The sequence below is a fragment of the Mastigoproctus giganteus genome, chromosome 10, assembly GCF_048544385.1.
Source record: "Mastigoproctus giganteus isolate SK-2022 chromosome 10, ASM4854438v1, whole genome shotgun sequence".
Taxonomy (NCBI): Eukaryota; Metazoa; Arthropoda; class Arachnida; order Uropygi; family Thelyphonidae; genus Mastigoproctus; species Mastigoproctus giganteus.
In genome coordinates, this window is record NC_143584.1 from 142,261,717 (window position 1) to 142,281,527 (window position 19,811).

The following is a 19,811-nucleotide window of genomic DNA, read 5'->3' on the forward strand; positions in this document are numbered from 1 at the left end:
AAAATTTTCTATTCAGAGAAAATTTTCTCTGAATAGAAAAGTCACAATCTAGGTGACTTTGTCTGGGGCTAACCATCCAAATTGAAAGTAAAACAGCGATAAGGGGGTTCTCTGTTTCTGCGATGTTCAATATGCACTAAGGCAAAATCAATTTTGAGGTTGAATAACCAATAATATAATTTGATGTAATATAACATATAATAGAAGGTTGGTTAAATAAATTTAGAGGTTAAATAAATTGATTTATCTAAACTATAATACATTAAGAAAGATTTTTAAAATACCGCATAGCGCTCATTGATCATCATTGACCCGATAAACCTACTATAATATGCTATTCAACTTATGTATTTTTAATAATTATGTATATGATGGAACCTTGTTATACCTACATGTGAAGGCACCCCAAAGGGAAGTCCAGCATGCTGTATAATTGCAAACCTATACCTATATTCTGGAAAAAACATTTCCAGATAACCTGTTAATGTTCAGATATGTGGATGATTTATGTGTATTTAACTGTCCACATTTCATTCAGGATTACAGCAGACTATATCCAGAAGAGCTTACTTTGGAAAAAAACTAACACCCCAGATACCATGGCAAATTATTTGGATCTCAAAATAGAAATATTCTGCAATACTACAGATATCAATAATACTACAATAATACTACAGAAATCAATAATACAGGCCTGGAGACCTCATTTCAAGAAGGATGTAGAGCTGCTGGAATGAGTACAGAGAAGGGCAACAAGATTAGTGAATGGAACAAAGGGGTGCTCTTACGAAGAAAGGCTTAAGTTTTGCGAATTACAATGTCTGGAGACTAGGCAGCAGCGAGGTGATCTGATAGAGGTGCACAAAGCCTTGAATGGTTTGAGCATGCTCAATGCTGATGGGATTCTTCCTCTTGCTCAGAATAATCACCTGAGAGGGCATAAATTCAAATTGAGGAAAGACAGATGTAGGATAGATGTGCGGAAATTTGCCTTTAGCCAGCGGGTGGTTGGTAGGTGGAACAGACTTCCATCCCTTGTCGTGGAAGTTGATAGCCTAAATAAGTTTAAGGCTCGGCTGGACAGGTATTTTGAACGAACAGAGGGGTGAAGTGGAAGTGGTTATTTTTTATTTATTTATTTTACTTTAATTTTTTTGGCTGGTGCTGCATAAGCTTGCTTTCTTGCATCAAATGCCTCTACTAATGCTAATATCAACGTATATTATATAATAAAAGAGACGTTTAATTTCAATGTGTTCTGCCTTACAAAATGGGAATCCAGTATCCTTCCTAATAAGAGGAAGAGGTTTAGACTAGATTGTAGGTAGTTTTCTTTTAGCCAGTGAGTTACCCATACTGGAATAAGTTACCCGTATGAGTGGTTGAGACTGTGAGAGCAGTATAAGCAAATATTTCCAATGCCTTAAAATTGCTTCCATTTGCAATAAAAGTCCAAACTGTGCAACTAACGTTAAAGCATTGTACAATCAACTTGTCTACAATAATTTCCCTATCACTTACCTGAAATACCACTTTAGAAAGTCTATAAATATAATAAATTTCAAAAACGCTCTTCTAGAACCCATTGCACCAATTTTACAACTATAAAACAAAATATTATGGTTTCAGATTCATAGGTCCTAGAGCTATATATTATGTATATAGGATACACTTTACTTTCTTGGTATATTACAGCCTGGAAAACCTGTACCCACTGGCTAGCAACTTATAGTGTATTACTCATTGCCTATTTATGTATTTTTTATTATAACACTACATACAGTATATACCTAAGTTCACTTAAGTTCACACAAAAGGGACATGCAAATTCAGCCCAGGGTCCTACTTAGGAATGGGCTTACAATCCCAGCCTTAACCTGAGCTTCACCTTATATCTTGCATCAGACTTTAAGCTATCCTATACAGTGGTACCGCGGTATACATCTGCTTTGGGGTAAGTCCAACTTGATATACGTCCTGTTTGGACACGAAAAATTTTGTTTGGTATACAACCTTTGTTTGGAATACGACTTGCGTGCGTCAAAATGAGTCACGACACCACGCACTACCCTTGTTTACCTCTCTCGAGACAAAGCCATGACTCAGATGTCAGATCTTATTCCCTCTCCAAAAACCAAATAAAAGCTGACCAAGGATTAACGCTAGCAAAGTACACGTGCCCATCCTCACTCGCCTTTCTGAATAAAACCGACTGAGGACGTGTGCGTGCTTACGTCCTCGATTGGGGCGCCTCCATAGCCAGGTGGGAAGGAGCAGCAGTGCGTAGCATACGCTTCTTGATTAGACTTGGGTTTGAGCCCGTCATCACCACCAAATACGGAGGATGCAGCAGGGTCAGGCAATGACCACCGCATATTCCGGAGCAATATGGCCTTAGTTGCTAATGCTCCTAAATAACAAAAACAACAACGTCCTCGATCGACTGAATTCGGTTTTTGGAGAGGGGGGTAAGATCTGGCATCTCTGCCACGACGGCCCATGACCGTCAATACGACAGTTTCTACCATTCAGTGACCTGCGCTATAACTCTGAATTTTAACGTGATTTTGTATTTTTTTGCGTATATTTTTTTGTAAATTCATTAACCATGAGTTCTAAGAAAGTTAATGAGAAGAGCCAAGCAATGAAGAAAATGGTTAGGATCACCATAGAGGTGAAAAAAGAGATTGTTGAAAAGTATAAAAGTGGCATGTGTATCCGGGACTTGGCTGCTGCATACCGTATGTTGAGAACGACGGTATCTATGATTGTGAAAAACAAAGACGTTATTAAATCTGCTAACATTGCGAAGGGGATGAAATCGATTACCAAACAAAGATCAGGGACATTAGAGCATGTTGAGAAATTTCTTTTGATCTGGATAACAGAAAAACAGTGTGCCGGCAATAGTGTATCAGAGGCAATGATTTGTGAAAAGGCAAAACTGATGCATGCCAATCTTTTGAAAAACAAGGCAGGAATGAGCCAAGAAAGTGAAGTGTTTAAAGCCAGCCATGGCTGGTTTGATAATTTTAAGAAGAGGACTGGCATTCACAGTGTTGTGAGGCATGGAGAGGGAGCCAGTGCTGATAAAGATGCCGCCAATGATTTTGTTACAGAGTTTGGGGAATTTGTGGAGGCTGAGGGTTTTGTTCCCCAACAAGTTTTTAATTGTGACGAAACAGGCCTGTTTTGGAAGAAAATGCCTAACAGGACCTATATTACACAAGAGGAGAAGGCATTGCTAGGGCACAAGCCAATGAAGGACAGGCTAACTCTCTTGTTCTGTGGCAATGCAAGTGAGGATTGCAAACTGAAGCCTCTACTGATCTACCACTCTGAAAACCCGAGGACCTTTAAGAAACATAACGTGCAGAAAACTCAGTTACCTGTGATGTGGAGGTCAAACAGCAAGGCTTGGGTAACCAGAGAATATTTCAGCGAGTGGTTTAATGTTATGTTTGGGCTAAGTGTAAAAAGTTATTTAGAGGAGAAAAACCTGCCTCTGAAGGCCTTCCTCATAATGGACAATGCTCCAGCTCACCCTCCAAGCTTGCAGGACTGTGTGCTGCCAGAGTTTGACTTCATCACTATAAAGTTCCTCCCCTCTAACACGACTCCTCTCATTCAGCCCATGGAGAGCAGGTCATCAGTAATTTCAAGAAACTCTACGCTAAAGCACTATTTCAGAGGTGCTTTGAAGTGACTTCTGACACAGAATTAACCCTGTAGAGAGTTTTGGAAAGATCACTTTACTATTGTCCATTGCATATCTCTCATTGACAAAGCCTGGCAGGAAGTTTCCTACAGAACAATGAACTGCTTGGAGGAATTTGTGGCCAGAAACAGTGACTGAAAGGGACTTTGAGGCTGTGCCTATTGTGGAGGATATTGTCTCTCTGGGCAGGTCCATGGGTCTGGATGTGAGTGATGGTGATGTGGAGGAGTTAGTGGAGGGACACAGGGAAGAGCTGACCACTGAGGAACTGCAGGAACTTGAGAAGGAGGAGCACAAGACTAAGATGGATACATTCTCTTCAGGCTCGGAGGAGGAGGAGATAGAGGAAGCCCCTACTTCATTAATCAAGGAAATCTTTGCCAAATGGATGGATGTCAAAAACTTTGCAGAGAAGTACCACCCGAACAAAACCCAAACAAGCCGTAATAGCATTGTCTGGAATGACCAGACAATGCACATTTCCGAAACATCCTGAAGAGAAGGCAGAAGCAAAGTTCTTTGAACAGATTTTTAGTAAACGTCAAACCTGGTGATCCTCAACCAGGTCCAAGTAGGGAAAAGAGACAGAAAAGAGAAAATTAAAGTTCGTTAAATTTTCATTCATTTCATCTAATTGCTTTTGTATTTATGTATTTTAGTATTAAGCAGTGTTTAAATTATTTTATACAACCCCATCAATGTATAATATGCCAATAACAATAGCATTTTTTTTCATGGGAACGGATTAATCATTTTCCCTTTATTTCTTATGGGAAAAATTAGTTTGGTATACGTCCTGTTTGGTATAAGGCCAAGGATCTGGAGTGGATTAAGGATGTATACCAAGGTACCACTGTATTCTTCATTCTTATTTCTACAAAATTATTAGGGCAATCTGAGGATGTAGGAGAAACTACTTCTAAGCATACTGCTATAGTTTCATCCTCATGGAGTTCAGGTACTACTACTCCTACTCCTACTCCATTAGACTTTTAACTCACCTTGCAAATTGGCTATTTATAGGCATTTCTATTCACATATTATTGCTTCCAACACACAGGGGTCACCACATGGTAATTCTCACTAGAGAGCCATATGTTACACATGGTACCATTTCCTTTTTGACTATAGTATAGGCTACATGTGGTTCTGTCAGCTTGGACATGGTAAATATGCCTTATTCCTATATAAATATGCCTTGTGCCTTATTCCTACTTTAATTTCTCAACTCATATCCTTCATTCTCTGTTGGGTCAGTGATGATCAGTAAAGTGTGTTAATTGTCTGATGGCACCAGGGATTTCCACCATCTCCATGTTGTGTACTCTGTTTGTATGACACAGAACTCTGTGGAGGCCAGAGATTTAAAATGTGTGTGGGGAACGGTTTGTTGTGTAGTGTTATGTTCTGTTGTTTCTCTGACCATTTTGGGACCCACCGTTGCCCACACCTTGTCATGAGGAAGCAGGTCGGGCACCCAGTAGATTATTTAATTACTCTGGCAGGTCCCGCCACCTATTTTCCGAGGATTTCAGTGGCAAGACCTATATATATATATATATATATATATGTCCAAATTGGATAAGTTATAGTGTAATGTAAGTACCTCCATAGTTTGAAAATCGATGTAGCCACATGCCAACCGTACCTCCAGTATACATGAAAAAATACATGAAAAATATAAAATATAAGTTAGTTAACATAATAAGCCTTACATGGGAAACCCATTTTGCAAGAGACTTTGTCGAGGGCTAAACCCTTACAAAATAACCAACCCATGTTAGACTGAGCCATCGGTTTCTGTTATCATCTGCCTGTATGCCAAAACCAAAAATCCATAATAATGGATAGTTCATCAAATTTAAAATGTAACACTTAATAATTTTATATATTTTTTACAATTTAAACTCTGTAATATTTGGATTCTATATATATATATATATATACACTATCATTGAATTATATTAAATATTAGCATAAGTTAAATTATAATAAAGTGAATAAATAAATAAATAACTACTGGCTTATGTTTTATTTTATTTAATTTAAAATATTGGATATATATATATATATAAAAAAAGGGAGAGGGGTGAACACTAGAATTTGGAAAGGTCAAAAGAGGTTTACGAGAAAGTATTTGAATTTTTAGGCATTGTTAGTTAGTGTGTGGTTATTTAGTGTGTGGGGGGAGCCTGGGGGGGAACGGGCAGAAGGATGGGGATGACAGAGTAGGCATCCCCAAAGAGGTCAGTGGGGATGAGCTCCACCAGGTGAAGTATGGGGGAGGCAGGGAGGGGAGGAGACAAAGACCTGTCTCCTCCCTCCCCTGTCTGGGGACGGGGTTTTAAAGGGAACCGGGTTTGAGTACCTAGGTCAGATTGCCAAATGGCATGTTGGCAAAAAAGCTGCAATATGTTTTCATCAGTGATGGTTGTCAGGTCCATGTAGTGTTGAATCTGATAGTAAGGTCAAACTGTCCATTCCACTCTGGGGGTGGGATATGTGAGCTGACAGTGGGGAATCCACCGGGCAAGGTGGGATAATCCCCCACCCCACAGGGAGGGGAGAGAGAGAGACATTCACTTCATTCATAATCCACATTCTCACTTTACTTGCATTCTATTTTTATACTTTTTTCTTATTGTTTATAATAATTTTTTTTCCTGTTAGGTTATTTATATATATATATATATTTTTTTTTTTTTTCCCCTCACTCATCCATCTTTTTTCCCATACATCAGAGGGGATGCAATGGTTTGTAATGTAAATTTAAATACTAATGCTTAATAATTAAGCTAAATAAGAAAGAATATAAAAGATGAAAACTAGGGTTTTATATTCTTTCCTATTTAGCTTAATTATTAAGCATCAGCAATAATCAATAAGCAGTATGTATGCAGTATTTTAAAAATCTTTCTTAATGTAGTAAACCCTCGATTTAATGGACTAATAGGGGAGAAGGGGTGTCCGTTAATGCTGAAAGTCCGTTAAATCGAATGTAACCTTGGAGGGGGGGGAGAATTTTTTATTGTTCTTAATGTAAAAAAAAAAACTTTAATACAATATACAGTACTGTACAATATAAAATTATTAAATTATAATAAAGAATATGTAATATTCTGTTGTAAATATAAAATGTTGCAATTTGGCCTTTGATTTACAGATATCAGAAACAGTTTGTTCTTTTACGCTGTAAATTTCACAAACACGTGCTACTGAGACGCTTGTTCTAATTTCTCAATTAGATCTAATTTCTGTGCCACATTTCAGTTCACACGCTTTCTTTTAACTCCTCTATCACTTGATGCCATTTTAAATTGTAAGGATTGCAAAATTATTTAATAAATAAAGTCACAATTCAGAAATCGAAGAAACACTCTGTATACAACCTGACCGCACGATAGTTTGAGGCAGACTGAGACCGAAACAAAGCGAATCGGTAGATCTGCAGTTTAGTGTCCCGAGTTACATTCAGCTCGCAAGTCACTGCCTGCTCTTATCTGTAATCTGGGAAAACAGCTATTTGAACATGTTTTCAGAAAGAATAAAAAACAATTTCCTGAATTTGATCATAAAAATAACAGCCGTTAATTATCAAAACAATAATGGAAATAGGTTATTATTATTAATTATTATTAATTTTTAATTAATAATAACACTGTAGTTTTGTATAACCTAAAAAAATAATATGGTCGAGATTAATATGTACATTATTGTATTATTATTTGTTTGGTCCATTAAATCTGAAATCTGTTGTATTGGGGTCCGTTAGATCAAGCGTTTACTGTTTTATAGTTTAGGTAATTCAGTTTATTTAACCTCTAAATTTGTCCAGTCCATTAAATCCAAAATTCGCTATATCAGGGTCCATTAAATCGAGGATTTGCTGTTTTATAGTTTAGATAATTCAGTTTATTTAACCTCTAAATTTATATAACCAAACTTCTATTATATGTTATACTACATCAAATTATATTATTGGTTATTCAGAGAACCCATTATCGCTGTTTTACTTTCAATTTGGGTGGTTGGCCTCAGACTAAGTCACCTAGATTGTGGGTAAGCAAAGATAAGTTTTGTATATTATCCTTTTATATACTAACTTTTGCACATTATATTATCCTGTGCATTTTTCTATAGGTCTATCTAGGTGTATATCTTAATATGATTATCTTACCCATAATATTATAAAAATATGATATACAACACATTATAGATGTAGTGCATCCATTGCCACCACCATAAATACAGTTTATTAATGTCAGTGTATTAAGGCCGACCGGGCTAGCCGAGTGGGTAAAGTACCTGCCCGGCAACCCAAAGGTCGCGGGTTCGATTCTCGCCTCGGGCTTGGATCAAAGTACTGCAAAAACCTTGGGAGGTGCAATATGGCCACAGAAGCCGATGCGCCAACAACTACCAAATCAAAAAAAAAAAAAAAAAAAAAAATCAGTGTATTAATGATTACATTACTCCCTACTTATTTAATATATATATATATATATATTTTTTTTTTTTTTTTTTGATTTGGTAGTTGTTGGCGCATCGGCTTCTGTGGCCATATTGCACCTCCCAAGGTTTTTGCAGTACTTTGATCCAAGCCCGAGGCGGGAATCGAACCCGCGACCTTTGGGTTGCCGGGCAGGTACTTTACCCACTCGGCTAGCCCGGTCGGCCTATATATATATATATAATCTTAGAAAAGCATTGGGAAAGTGATTTATGGTGATCCGTGGTGGGGGGGATTTAAAAGTTTTCACTTTTATTCTTGTATGTGGGAGTATCATCTTAAGCTTTTGATAAAAATATGGTATTTGCACTACTAATTTTTTTTTAATTTTTTTCTGCTTGTTATTTTATTTTTTAAATGTTGTACCTCATGCTCTGACTTCAGTGCCTAAATGTCTCCTTCAAATTTTGAAAATGGCACAAAGGGGTAAAATAATAAATTGCCTGATTATTTTAAGAATAAAATAATATAGTTAATAAAGTTAATGAGCTAATCACATCAAGAAGTATGTGGCTAAGCTGTTGATTCATTGCCTGTTTATCCGTGCTTGATTTTTGATATTTATTTTGACAGTTCACGTTTTTTTATTTTTTGTCCAAACACTTGAAAACTTCAAAAATTGGAAATCTCCAGGACCTTGAAGGGGACAGTGCCAATATAAGTCTAAATTGATTTTATTGTGCCCCAGTCTGGAAGGTGTGAGCCAAATGTTTGGTTTCACACCTTACTTATAGGTAATGGACATTTACACATAGTAGTAGTAATGGCAAATGATGCAAGAAAGCAAGCTGATATAGCATCAGACACAAAAAAGAAACCCAGTTCATCCCCCTCCATACTCTCCAAGAATTTTTCCCTTGAATTTATGCAACCCATCCACTTCCACAACAACAGATAGAAGCCTATTCCAACAATCCTCTAGCTGAAGGCAAACTTACGCACATCTATCCTTCTTCAACTTGAATTTATACCAACTTCCTCAACTTAAATTCAAGTTGAGGAAGAATACTATTAACATTCAGCTTGCTCAATTCATTCAAGGCTTTAAACACCCCAGTCAGATCTCCCTGCAGGTGCCTGGTCCAAGATATTGCAATTTTTCAGAACTGAAGCCTTTCTAGGTAAGACCACCCTTTTGTTCCCTTCACCAGTCTGGTTGCCCTTCTCTGAACCTGTTCCAGCAGATCTATATTCTTCCTAAAGCAAGACCTCCAGGCCTGTATGCAGTACTCAAGATGTGGCCTCACCATGTCCTTATCCCTACTAGCAAAATTTCTGTATATCATTTACAAAACTCCATGAGCTGTCCTGGCAGCATGTCTGTATTGCTCAGAGAATTTCATGTCTGACTGCACAATTATTCCCAGGTCTTCATTTTCCACTACCCTGAGTGTATTACCACACAAGTTGATAAATTACTCTGGGGTTACTGCTACCCATGTGCAGTACTTTGCATTTGTCAATCTTAAACTTCAACTGCCATTTCTCAGCTCAGCCCATCGACCCAATTTTCCTAGATCTTGTTGCAATAGTTCACCCTGATGACTGTTGTTAACCACCCTGCCAACCTTTGTATCATCTGCAAACTTAGACATTAAGCCTGATATGTTGTTGTTATTTGGTTTTTAGGAGCATTAGCAACTAAGGCCATATTGCTCCGGGAATATAATATGCGGTGGTCTGACCTTTCCGCATCCTCCGTATTTGGTGGTGATGGGCTCGAACCCCGGTCTAATCAAGAAGCGTGTGCTACGCACTGCTGTTCCTTCCCACCTGGCTACGGAGGCGCAAGCCTGATATACCTTCATCAGTATTATTGATAAATTTTGAAAACAAAAAAATGTTCATTGTTAATTTTGATTACTTATTACAGTGGTTTTCAACCGGGGTGCCGCGGCACCTTAGGGCGCCGCAACAACATTCTAGGGGTGCCACGTAATTTGGGTTTAAGTTACTTAAACTTATTATTATTTTTTAATTTATATGTTTATTTTATTATAAAAAGGTGTACAGTATCTTTTTAATTTTCTGGTGATCTATAATTGATGTTTACTTAGTACCTTTATACAAAGAATAAAATTATATACTGTATATATATAATTTGTATTATGATTGTAATTTTTATAATTATATTATTGTAAGAAATAACATTTTTTAATATTATATATATTGAGAAAATTGAGTAGGGGTCCGCAAAATAAAATAAATTACTTAGGGGTGCCGTTATTAAAAAAAAGGTTGAAACCACTGACTTATTATGTAATGAGTAAATGGGGAAAAAAATAAAGATTTTTTTTTTTAATTTAAATTTTACATTTATAGAGGACATTATCAGAAAGTCAGGATAAAGCTCTTAGAAGAATTGCTGAGTTAAGAGAACAGTGTAATTTAGAGCAGAAAGCCAAAGCACATCTTGAAGAAAATCTTCGAATTATATTAGAAGAAAAAGAAGAAATGATACAAGTCTTAAAGACAAAGGTTTGACATTAATGGACTGTTTATCATGAGGAGCATATAATTATGAGGTACTACCCAAATGTTATGAGAATGTATTGAATTAAAGAAAAAGAAAATAGGTTTGCTTAAATTATCTGATTTTGCACCGTGACTCCTTTAAAGTGCTCCTCTTGAGTTCCCATACTTTGGCCCAGTGATTCATCATCAGCAATTATCTTTTGCAATTTTTGCCAATTACCCATTTGTAAGAATATGCATAATAGTTCTACTGATAATAATATAAAATTTGATGCAAACTGTTTTGTGTTATTATTGCTATCATTGTTATTGCAACCATTCTCATAAGTTTTGTGTAGTACCTTGGATTTGACCTGAACATATTTTTAGTTTACGTTTTATATCATTTTAGTGGTTTCTAACTAAACAGGTATTGAATATAATGGTGAGTTTTGACAGGATTTAGATAGAGCAAGATGGTGATTATTAAATAAAAATAAATAAATTTTCTGTTTATACTCCGGCACGACAACCAAGTCAGTAGAGTTTACAATAAATCATCAATAAAAATATTTATCGTATTTAGTAGTCACGGGCTTGAACCCCAGTCCACTCAAGGAACGCGTGCTATGCACTCTCGCTCCTGACCACTGGGCTACATTACTGGAGCAACACGTAAAAGTGGTATATCTACTACTTACTAGTTATCAGAGAACTAGTCATCTACTGCCTGATAGTTATCAGGGAATGAAGTAGTCCGTGTATATAGCATGCATAGTTAACATTCTATCTTAAGGAATGGAGGCTGATTTGAAAGTTTTAGCTGAGCTGTTGATGTGGGTATATAATTAATTATACCTGTATTCAAGTTATGCATTGTCTTAAAGAATCCATGTTCTGGCAATATATTGTTATCATCGTTATTAACCCGTAATGGTCATACCCTTGATTACAACAGATGTAGAAGTATGTTACACCAAAATTAGTTCCATCCATACAGTCTGGGTTGTACAGGAATTATCAGAACATGTAAAATTGATCTCTGTGTCTATGGAAAATTTTTCAGTGTTTAAAAGCAATATCCAGACATCAGTAACAAACATAACATTCAACAAGTTTCATCCAAGTTTGATGGTGTCTGACTTTTATTTGTGGGGAATATTGAAAAGCAACGTTTATATGTCACATCTTACCACAATTTCAAGATTTAAAAAAAATTAATATCTCCAGGAGGAGAAAGTTGCTATTTCCTAATAGATACTGCAAAGGCACAGCTCTGGGTTTATGATGGAGACTGTTTTTTGATATAATTTCATTCTCAACATCCTAACAGTTTTTTTTCCAACATTTTTTTCACAAAAAAAAACAAAAAACCAGCAAAATTTTATCTTTGCCATTAAATATATAATTTTTAAAATGATTATCTGAATTTGTGCTTAATTTCTTCATTTCTAGGTATTGAATTGGCTGTCAGATGTTGCTAGTCCACTTTTCATAAATTGTGTAAGGTGTGAAATAGTGTCTTAAATATCATAAAGTATAAATTATACTCTGTTAGATGTTAGTATAAGTAGTAGTGGCAAGTGATACAGAAAATCAACAAAAAAAAAAAAAAAAAAAAAAAAAGCACCTACCCATCCATCCTCTGCAAGAATTTGTCTAATTCTTCCTTGAATTTATTCAAGGAAGAACTAGATATATATTAACATTAAGCCATATTTTATTATTATTTTTTTTCTTGTCATATTCGCTGACTCTCTCTCTCAGAGAGAGTCAGCAAATATGACGTGGAGAACTTGCTGATTGATCTAGCTAAGGAGGTGAAAGTAGTAAAAATTTGGCCGAGTTCCTAGCATGTTGGCATACCTGGCAATGAGAGTAGTACAGTAGTAATGGCAAATTGACACAAGAAAGCAAGCTTACATGGCATTAGCCAAAAAAAAAAAAAAAAAATCCTACACACTTCACCCATCCATACCCTCCAAGAATTTGTCTAGTTTTTCCTTGAATTTATTCATGCTATCCACTTCCACAACAGATAACAGCTTGTTCCAGCAATCAACCCCACTGGCTGAAGGCAAACTTCTGTACATCTATCCTGCAACCATCCTTCCAACTTAAATTTTTGTCCCCTCATATGTAGTCACAGCAAGAGGAAGAATACCATTCACATTCAGTGCTTACTCAATCCCTTCAAGGCCTTAATTTCAGTCAGATCACCCCACAGGTGCCCAGTCTCCAGATTCTGCAATTTGCATAATTGAAACCTGTCTCGGTAAGACCACCCATTTGTTCCCTAAACAATCTGGTTTCCCTTCTCTGCACCTGTGAGGCCTCCAGCCACATTGCTCCAGTTTGCATAGCAGTCCTTTATGTGCAACATTATCAAAAGCCTTCCTGAAATCCAAGTATGATATCAAATTTATTTATAGCATCCAGTTCCTTGGTCACTGGCAGCATTAGTAACCTATGAGATTGGTTAGACAAGACCTTCCCCTTAACAAATATATGCTGTGACTGCAGTATAATTGCATTCCTGTCCAGATGGCCCTGCATTACCTTTAACCAGAGACTCCATTATTTTCCCTGGAACAGATGTTAAGCTAACAGGTCTGTAATTACTCATGTCACTTTTTGATTCCCTTTTATGAATTGGGGATACATTTGTGCATCTCCAGTTCAGGGACCTCCTTTGAATCCAAGGATGCTCTCATAATTATGGCTAAGGCTTTGCTTACATCCTTTGCTACCTCCCCTATTATGATTGGATAGATTCCATCCACCCCAATGCCTTTTTCTGCTCAGTTTCAACAATTTCTCTTCCACTTTCCTTTCAGTTATTACAAAGTAATTTAGTTTCCCATTGGAGTTTCATAAACTTCTGGCATCGCCTCCTCTAGAGAATTCCTCATGTGTGAATGTAGATGCATACCTATTCAGTTTGTGAGCAACCTGGGCAGGGTCATTGACAGTTAACTCATTGACATCAAGTGGCCCAAAGTGATTCAACTCCTTCCTTCTAATGTTAATAAAGCATAGAAGTCTTTGCTACTTTTCTTTTCATTCTTTACCAGAGGCTCCTCATAATCTGCTTTAGCTTGTCTAACCTCCTTTATGACTTGCAGTGAGCACCAACCCAAGACAAGGAAGACCCATGGACACAGCCTGTCATTGTAGCTAAATTGGAATAAATAGTCTTTGAAGACACACACATGACTATAAAATTTATAGCAAATGAAGTGTTTTTTTTTTTTTTTTTTTTTTTAAATGAAAACCCCAAACACGAGAGGTATTAGAACCTATAGTATTTCGTACTGTGCTGACGTTGGAAGTTGAGAAGACGAAAGAAGATATTTGTTGATATTAGACTTGAACTTCTGTAGATTGTAATTTTCAGCAAATACATATGAAGGAAGGTTGTTCCAGAAAACGGCAGCTGAAAGAATAAATGAGGAAGATGAAAAGTTGGTTCTGTGAGTTTGAAGTTGGACAGTAAATTGATGTTGGTGGCGTGTGTTCAGACTGTTTTGAAAGAGAGAGAGAGAGAGAGAGAGAGAGAGAGAGAGAGAGAGAGAGAGAGAGAGAGAGGGAATTATAGAAGCCAATTCAGAAGAACAGAGCCCATGAAAATATCTGTAAGAAAGGCATGCAGCAGGACCAATATGTCTATGAGACAGCAAATGGAAAGACTCTGTTAGAGAGGAGTCATTAATTAACCTAACTGCCCTCTTCTGAATGGAATCTAGAAGCCTGAGAGAGGTTTTGGGGGCACTGCCCCAGATGTGGGAGTAATATTCCATGGTAGGGTGGATTTGTGATTTCGACAGAGTGAACAGTTGTTTGGAAGAAAAGTAACACCAAGAGCAAAAGAGAAAACCAAGTTTTTTAGATGCAGAGGAAGCAATATTTGTAATATGCTTGTGCCAAGAGAGATTAGAAGTCAGGGTAATCCCCAAAAGAGAGATATCATCTTGCTTAGAAATCGGAGTGCCACCAAAGACAAGCATAGGAGCAGAAGAATCCTTTTCACAAGATATAAGACAAGACTGAATTATAGAAGGATTGAAATTAACTAAGTTGTCTTTGCCACACTGGAGAATTACCTGGAGATCGGCATTTAAGGAATTGGTAGTGGATATTCGAGAAGTTGAAGCTGATTGAGCAGAGCAAGGTTTCACAAAATGGAAAGTGGAATGCAATGTGCTATCAATGGCGAAACTACGGATAGGATTTCCAGTCAATGGAAGAAAGTCATTAATATACAAGAGGAAAAGAGTGGGAGAAAGAACTGAACCTTGGGGGACAGCAGCATTAGTGGAGAAGTTAGAAGACAGAGAGCCACCTACCATCACCCTCAATGAGTGATCAGAGAGAAAACTGGATAACCAATTACAAAAAACAGTTTGCAAACCTTAAGGCGGAAGCTTGTTTAGAAGACCTTTATGCCAAACATGATCGAAAGCCTTTGAGACGTCCAGAGCAACTGCTAATGTTTCACCGAACTTTTCCATTGAATTTGTCCATAAATGGGTAACATAAGCCAGAATATCACCAGTGGATCGACACTGACGGAATCCATACTGACGATCATTGATCAGACGGAAGGTTTCTAGATAGTTTAAGTGTTGACGATTAATTGATTTCTCCATTATTTTAGAAAGAGTAAAAGTAATTGCAATGGGACGATAATTGGATGGGAGCGATCTGTCACCCGTTTTAGGAACTGGCTGGATATAAGCAAATTTCCAAGTAGAAGGAAAAACACCTTTGGAATAAGAAAGTGAAAAAAGCGGCAAAGAACAGGAGTAAGTTCAGGAGCACAGGTTTTGAGAACAAGTGGAGAAATACCATCACGACTTGGAGTTTTCTTACCATCAAGATTCGTCAGAATCCTTCTGACATCCTTTTGACTGAAGACCACAGGAGGCTTTGAATGGAGCGTGTTGGGAATGGTGGGAGGTGTTTTACCAAGATCATTAATACAAGAGTTGGAAGAAAAATAGGATGCTAGTAAGTCAGCTTTATCCTTGGCTTTAGATTGACAACAGAACGATCTAGTTTTGACAGAGGTGGGGGCAGAGATGGGCAAAAGTTGCAGCCAATAGCTTTGGCAAGAGACCAGAATGCTCGGCTACTATTAGGGCAAGAATCAAGTTTTCTGCTCTTAGCCTGTTCAAAATCTAGTTTGGACTGATTAATAACTGCTTTACAATTGTTGTGAGCTTTGGTGTAGGCAGGAAATGAAACTGAAGAATTGGAAACAAGCCAATTACAATATGCAGTGTTCTTTTCTTGAACAGCCTTAGCATATTTATTGGAAAAACCAAGGTTTAGATAATGGATGAGAGTTTAAAGTGGTGTGTGGAATAAAGGATTCCATTCCTACAAGAATAATTTCACTGACACGATCTGCGCAAACATTGACATAAGAAGTTTTGAAACAGTAATCCGACCAAGGAAAAGAAGAAAAGAAGTCTCGCAGGTCATCCCATTTTGCATTCTTGTAATGCCAAACAATACGAGGTTGGGAATAGCCATGAGATAAAGGCTCCATTGGAGAAGAGACAATCGCCAAGTTGTGATCTGAGGTGCCTAAAGGACCACTCACTTCTACCGTGTAGTTAGAAGGGTTGTTTGTGAGAAAAAGATCAAGCGTGTTGGCTGTATGGTTAGGATCATCTAGTATTCTTGTAGGTAAATGAACAATCTGTGCAAGGTCATTAGTAATTGCAAAAGTCTCAGCATCTTGACCATCTGGGTTAGTGTGATTAGAAAACAGAACCAGCTGGAGTTGTGAACATTAAAATCACTCAGGAAAGTTGGACTGGAGAAAGTCAAGTTGCAAAGAGAGGAAGTCAAAGAGCTCCAAGTGATTAGTGGAGTTGGGAGAGCGGTAGAGACAACAGATGAATTTGACAGAATGAGGTAGAGAGATTTTAAGCCAGAGAAGATCGAAAAGAGGAGATTCCAAATTACCAAGTCTCTGACAGGGAATATTGGAACGGACATATGCACAAATACCACCCTTGAGGCGAAAGGAATCATACAGCAAATAATTTGGGCAACTGAGATGAGCAGTAGTTGAATCAACCGGTAAGTGAGATTCTGTCAGAAAAAGTAAATGGGGTTTGGCAGACTGCAAGTGAAAATGTACATCGTTGAGATTAGAATTGAGATCACGTGTATTTGTGAAATGAACTAGGAAGTGTTTGGGAAGTTCAGATCTTTTCGCAGATAACCTTACTCTGTTAGCTTGACAATTCATGGTGTATTCGATAGTAAGAAAAAGTAGGGGGAAATGCTGTGTGAAGTAATGAAATTTTTGGATATGCTGTGCACATGATAAGAATATACCCAGATCCTTGACATAACGTGGCCTTGACAATGCCCCCCGCATACGCACTATTTAGATTTCCTCCAGTCACTATCTTGCAGAGTAGAGGTAGCAAGATTATACACTAGCTGAGCCGGAAGCCTCCTAAAGAGTTACCAATAGGTTCGGTCCTGGGTACTAACTAGTGGCCAGCCTGTGAACACCGTTTTAGAGCTGTACCCTCGAAATGTAAGGAAGATTGGATCTCGCTCACCATGATGTTCATCATAACCTAAAAAGTCATCAGTCATACTGCATGATGGAAGAGATGGGGAAGGGTTGACCGCAACTTAGCTCTGGAGACTAAACATGGGTTGCACCACTTCAAGCCTCGAATAAGCGAAGTGGTGAAATTTCTCTGGTTGATGAGAGTCATCTACCACCTAATATTGCCTGGTAACACAGGGGGCCGCCATTCCTCCATGTGGTGTGGGTGCCACACATCGATCCCTGCTTACGTTGGTTCACACCTGGGTGGTCACCCACAGTGTGCTTGTGCATGGAGGTTATACCCAGGATTACTAACAGTCACACCATCATGAAAATGCAAGCAGAGGATTTGGCTGTCACAGACCATCCGGACTTTGCCAAAATTGGGTCCTCTTGACTTGAATGTCATCTGAATATCACTTCCATCAGCATTTTAGACTCCCAGGTAGCAAGTACAGCATGTTTGGCATATCTGAGAGAATGTCTGTGACAACCTCAAGGACCAGTGATCATTAGTCAAGTGTGTTTGTGCTATATTCAGCTGGTCGAACTATATTCTGCTTCCAATTCAGCAGGATACAATGAAAGATAGAATGGGCATTCAGAAAAAGCCCTGTGCTGAATGTAAGTTCATGCCGGAGGCCCTGTCATTACTTTGATTTTTGTGTCGTAGAATCTTTTGTTGCGATTGTCAGCCACCTAAAGTTAAAAGGTTGAACAAGAAACGGTGAAGAAAATGGACCTGTCACCTTTGCACAAGTAATTCAAAACACGTGGATATCTCAGAGGAAGAGGTATCCATTATTTCTCTTGCAGAAGAAACCCCATCCAACCTCTCTGAGCTTCTTGAGGTGTGTGGTTCGATTGATGGTAGTATTGCTTCTTTGTCTGCGTCGAGAACACCTGGCTTATGCTTTGGGAAAGAGGTTTCTTTTTCAGATAGGGAGTTTGCTACCACTCCTGCCACCTCCGCAAAGGGCTTGCAGGTTAATATCCCCTTTGATGTTTGGCAATTAAAAGCGCTTTAAGTGACAATGCGTCTACACTTAACACTCTTCCTGAAAGTGTCAAGATCATCTTCGGGACGGTTCTATCCCCAATAATCGACTATCTTGTCTGCCTCAATGATGAAAATAGAAAACTCAGAACCCAAAATACAGAAATTCTAGATCAAATGCTCTTACTGAATGAACAACTCAGAGATCTGAAAATCTTTATTAATGAATGCTGTTTTCCCCTCTAGTCATACAGCAGCGATGGACCATCTGGAACCTCGGGAGCACTTACGGGAAGCGGATGATGCACTTCCAAGACCTCCAGCCCAAATTGGGCGTTCAGCAAGCAATAACAGATCCCAAAAATTTGCACAGTTTGCCTCTTTTTGCAGACAGGATGACCCAACAGATCCTATCCCCAGCCATGGAGTTAAACCTTTTGGGTCCTCATCCCTCGCACACCTGCCCCCACGAGTGCGGCCCGACCTTGGAGGCTGACAGTCCTTTTACCCAGGATAAGTGCACGATTCCTGGTGATTCTAATCTATACCAACCTTGCAGAAGATGTCAGGAGAAGCCTGGTGGTTAGGTTCTGAGCCAGCCTCATCACTATTACAACACGATGGAGATGAGAGAACTCCCACGTCAAAACAGGGAGGAGCGGATCTACGCTCAAGCAGATGCCTTGTGTCTCTCTGATCAATTGAACTCTCGTGTGGAATTTCCCAGGCATAACCTTCAAATGGCTTGCACCCAAGGCATTTTGATTGTGAAATCACAGGGGAACAGAATTCCATCCCAGGAGCCAAATAGGTCAGTTCCAACCAAATCTGCCTCGGTTCCTTTGTCGAGGAGACTTAAGGAGATTTATAATATTTCAGCTGTCCAGACCCGAGAGAGAATTTTTGTTTCCAGACTACTTCCTGCAACGAAAGCGGAAAGTATCAAGCACTCTTTGCCCAAGAGCACGGGATCAACTTAGATGCAAAGGCTATCAAAATAAGACATCCAACCTACTCTTCCTTTATCATTTCCTACCCTGAGAATCCAAGCCGTTCCAAATTAGAATCCAAGCCTCATAAAGCCGTTCCAAGAGAAGAGCAGACTGATCGCCTGCAACGGACCCAGTCGAGATATATAGCTATAATTACAAAAGGATGACATGCTACCAGGTTTACACGAAGGAGAGATACTTTGGTTTATGCAGAATGTATGCAGCCTGAAAAATAAGCTTCACTGTCTCCACACTGTCCTATTTCTTGATGAGTTTTGTTTCATCTGCCTTACAGAAATATGGTTAATGATGGATAGACAGCTTGATTTCCCCCCTTTTAACACCCCTACAAACAAATAGGGAATCATAGAATTAGCGGGTGGGGTGGAGGTGTTGAAATCCTATTTAACGATCGATTCCAGCCAATAAGGACATGAGTGAGCCAGTCGAATAACTTTGAGGCAGTCTGCACGAGGCTGAAGCGTCCCCTTCACCAAATCCAATGCTGCCTGGTTTACATTCCCCTAGACTACATTGAAGACTCTAGATCTGAGCTG

General features: G+C 38.4%; 1 protein-coding gene across 3 annotated transcripts in view; it reads left to right on the forward strand.

The window, feature by feature from the left end:
• LOC150079328 (uncharacterized) overlaps positions 1–19,811 on the forward strand; it is a 486,833-nt gene that overhangs the window by 84,802 nt on the left and 382,220 nt on the right. For all 3 annotated transcript variants that reach the window (XM_090382736.1, XM_090382738.1, XM_090382737.1), the window contains exon 6: positions 10,551–10,706. In XM_090382736.1, coding sequence (XP_090238862.1) covers positions 10,551–10,706 — 156 coding nt within the window. The remainder of the gene's footprint in view (positions 1–10,550; positions 10,707–19,811) is intronic.